Source organism: Triticum urartu, chromosome 5 (genome assembly GCF_003073215.2).
Source record: "Triticum urartu cultivar G1812 chromosome 5, Tu2.1, whole genome shotgun sequence".
NCBI classification, from domain to species: Eukaryota; Viridiplantae; Streptophyta; class Magnoliopsida; order Poales; family Poaceae; genus Triticum; species Triticum urartu.
Genome location: NC_053026.1, coordinates 117140237 through 117143675, shown reverse-complemented (window position 1 = coordinate 117143675; position 3439 = coordinate 117140237). Strand labels below are relative to the sequence as shown.

Genomic DNA, 3439 nt, shown 5'->3' with positions numbered 1-3439 from the left:
GCTCGAGCTTAACGAGCCAAGAGCCGGTTGATCTGCCCCTAATCGAGAGGTAGCCTACATCCTAAACGAATGTTGAAGTTGAATTCCCAATTTTGCAGGGGATGCGTGCACAAAGCAGGCCATTACACCATGACAATGCACGCACATTTTATGTTCTGCTATGCCGACGGTAGCAAAACCTTGGCCAAACGACAATCCCCTGGTATTCACGTGAATGCATACAGACCGTAGCCGAATGGATGGAGAAAATCCTTTAACAGTCTTGCTAAGTCTCGGTCGACTAAGACTTAGTCAAGTCTAAATCGTTGCTATATCCGTGAAATCTTACATTGAGATTCATGTAAAATTTTCATGGAATATGTTATGTCATTTGATTGAGATTTGGTTAAATCTTAGCCGACTGAGACTTAGCCACACCCATCTTTTAACAACAACGTTAACTCCAATGATCGTTTAATAAAAACTCAACTCCATAGCCATATCGGTGCAGAAAACTAGAGCATGTATACGAAAACCAAAAACAGCACCATTACAAATCTTTCGGGACTTGTCCTGTTCTCCATGGCACACTACACTTCAGAAGATTTGTTTTTTCGAAAAGGGTAAAAGATCGGCGCATCACCCGTCTAGAAGATGAACCGAATATACCAAAACTAAAAATAGTTTGTCTGCCTACTTTGCTCCTTCAGTCGGTGTTCGGCTTACTGAACATTGTTGTTCTATGGTCCATAGGAATGCATGCGACAGGTTGAGCAAATCAGCAATCATGCATGCATCATCTTCAGCGGCCTACGCCGAAGAAGTCATACAGCGCCAGCGAGGCGTCGCCGCGGGGGCTCTCCGGCTCCCAAGAGAACGACCCCGACCCCGAGGCGGACGGCCCCGTCGGCGTCGGCGTCGCGAAGCCGGCGATCCCGGCGGGGCGCGGCTTCTCCGGAATGGCGAAGGTGGGGTGCAGCGGGAACAGGTTCAGGGTCTCGGGGCGGCGGGAGCGGGTGTCGGGCGGCCCGTGGGTGCCGGCGGCCGGAGGGAGCTGTAGCGCGCGCGGCTGCTGAGTACCGGCGCTGTTCGGAGCTGCTGCCTGGTGGTACATGGTGGCCTGTGCCTGCGTCGGGACCTTGTCATGCGCCACCGCCTCCACTCTCGGGTGCAACATCGGCGCCTGTGCCTGCGTCTGCATGTAGTAGGATGCACTCGCCGCGGCCTGTGTCGCCGCCACCGCCGCCGCCGCTGTCACGTAGCTAGGCTGCTGCCCGTACATCGCTGCCACCAAAAAAAGGAACATGGATCGAATGCAAACAATGTTAGAGCAAAGAACTACTACTTCAATACACAAAATTAGTGTTCATGAAACTCAATAAAATCTGTGAACAGAAGCAGCAGAAATCTATTCATTATTCATGGCCAGTTTGCACTAGTTACTACTAGTAGGGAACAAATCAGCATTGCTAAACAAACACACTGCTCGCTTCGGTCGTCCTACATGCATATAGGACTGGTGCCGCTTCGGTCTGTGAGTAAGCTAGGACAGTTAATTTCCTTCGAACCTGGGGCTGGGGCATGCATTGATCCATGAACAGTGGGCAGAAGATTAAAAGGGCTACTCACTACAAAAGGGTAGCAGCAGCGGACGCTACATAGGCGAGCTAGGCCGGCAGCGTACGTGCGTTAAATCGTGTGACCATGACTACGAGGGTTGTTGCCCTGCTCCACTGACACTCCACAGACCGCAGGGTCAAGAGGAGAAACGACAGGGCCATGCGTGCATGCATCGCATGCACATCGGAAACTGAACAACAACCAAGCAAAGCAAACCGTGTCGTGTCTCGTGTGACTCGTGTGCTTTCATACGATACGATACGAACCAAGGAACAGCACAAAACAGACGACGAATAGTACAGCCAGCCACCGTGTTGCATCATGCGTGCATGCATGCATAGCATGGATGGGTCAACACCGAAGCATGTCCATGCGTTATCGTCGTGTCCTGACCTACCACATTGATCAGCTTTGACCACCGCAGGCACGCATGGACGTCGTGGGTTGCAAATGGAAAGTCGTAGATGCAATCCATATCCTTTCCAGCTAGACCCCAAGTGTAAAGCTAAGCGAGGAAACGCGCAGGCCATGGACGGCTAATCAGTCAAGACGTACGTGCCAAACGAACGCGGCGGTGGATGATTCATGTGCCTACGTAACGTACGCGTACCTTGTCTGTTGCATGCAGGAGGAGCGGGAGGATCCGGCGTCGTCGCCGACGGCACGTGTGGCGGCGGATGCAGCGGGATCGGGGGCAAGGAGGGGTGGGCGGCGGGCCTGTGGAGCACGGGCAGCGGCTGGGGGCGGCGGAACTGCTTGGAGAAGTAGTCGAAGGCCTGCTGCTTCTGGCGCTGGCGCTGCCGGGCCTTGTGGTTCTGGAACCAGTAGAAGACGTTCTTGCCCTCGATGGGGCCGTGCTTCTGCAGCCGCGCCGTCACCTGCTGGATCTGCTCCGCGGTCGGGGTGCGCAGCCCCTGCCGGTACAGCCCCTCCAGCACGCTCACCTGCTCCTTGGTCGGCGTCCACCGCGCGTTCGCCAGCGCCGCCGCCGCCGCCGAGTTGGGCGACAGCGGCGGGGACGGCGGCGCCGCGGCGTGGGGCGGGGAGCGGGCGGCGGCCTGCTGCTGGTGCTCGACGCTCTCCATGGCGGCTAAGGAGGACGGATCTTCTCTGTGCCTGACTAGCTAGCCTGGAGATCTCTTCTCTGCATGAGGGTGGGTGGGGGTGTGCGGGGGGGTTTAAGAGGTGCATGGGAGCGTGAGGGCGAGGGGGGGAGGGGCGCGGGGCGCGTGCACGCCCACGCTGCGACGCCGAACGGTCCCAGGCTTGGGGTGTCGCCGCGCCATCCAGAGCTGTGAGCAGGGTGGTGAGCCTCGTGTGCCAGCTCCTTGCCGTGTACCGCACTCGATCGTGTGGCCATGATCAGTGACGAGGCACCACAGATAGCAACGTACCCGCGTGTCCTTGTTGATCAGGTGTACATACAGTTGTGCTACGTGGAGTCATGGACCACGGTGCGCCGGCGACGCTGTGGGTACCATGTGACCTGGAAATAAATTTGTGCCAAGTATAGCGATATTTGCTCTGGCGGTGTTATGGTGCCAGCATATGACCGTCTAGCATAGTGCGTGCGCCGTGTGCACACAGCCATACGGTCGAGCATTACCTTTTTTGTTCTTCTTGCAAAATAACTTAATTTGTACCAAGTATAGCAATATAGCAATATTTTCTTTCCTATTTTATTGAATCAAGACCCAAACAAACACGGTTCAGCAGTCTTAACATCAAAAAAAAAACAGACCTCAAAAAAGAAATAGACCTCTCATCTCCAAAATCATGATAACCTCAAGCTTCTCGCTCGCCCACTTCCGCGACATTCGTTAATTTCTGGGACACTTTG

The 3439-nt window shown here is 54.9% G+C and overlaps 1 protein-coding gene across 1 annotated transcript; it reads right to left on the bottom strand.

The window, feature by feature from the left end:
- Nucleotides 1-485: 485 nt before the first annotated feature.
- On the bottom strand, nt 486-2735 carry LOC125555753 (WUSCHEL-related homeobox 5-like). Its single transcript, XM_048718608.1, has 2 exons — nt 2210-2735; nt 486-1263 (listed from the first exon to the last, which is right to left on the bottom strand). The coding sequence occupies exons 1-2, from the start codon at nt 2682-2684 to the stop codon at nt 782-784; spliced, it is 957 nt and encodes a 318-aa protein (XP_048574565.1). The 5' UTR covers nt 2685-2735; the 3' UTR covers nt 486-781.
- Nucleotides 2736-3439: the final 704 nt, after the last annotated feature.

What these genes read in the sequence shown, in the direction of transcription:
- LOC125555753 (XM_048718608.1), bottom strand. Translation starts at nt 2,684, where the DNA reads ATGGAGAGCGTCGAGCACCAGCAGCAGGCCGCCGCCCGCTCCCCGCCC. An exon ending in TCCTGCATGCAACAGACAAG is followed by an intron (nt 1,264 to 2,209) that starts GTACGCGTACGT and finishes TTTTGGTGGCAG; the next exon opens with CGATGTACGGGCAGCAGCCT.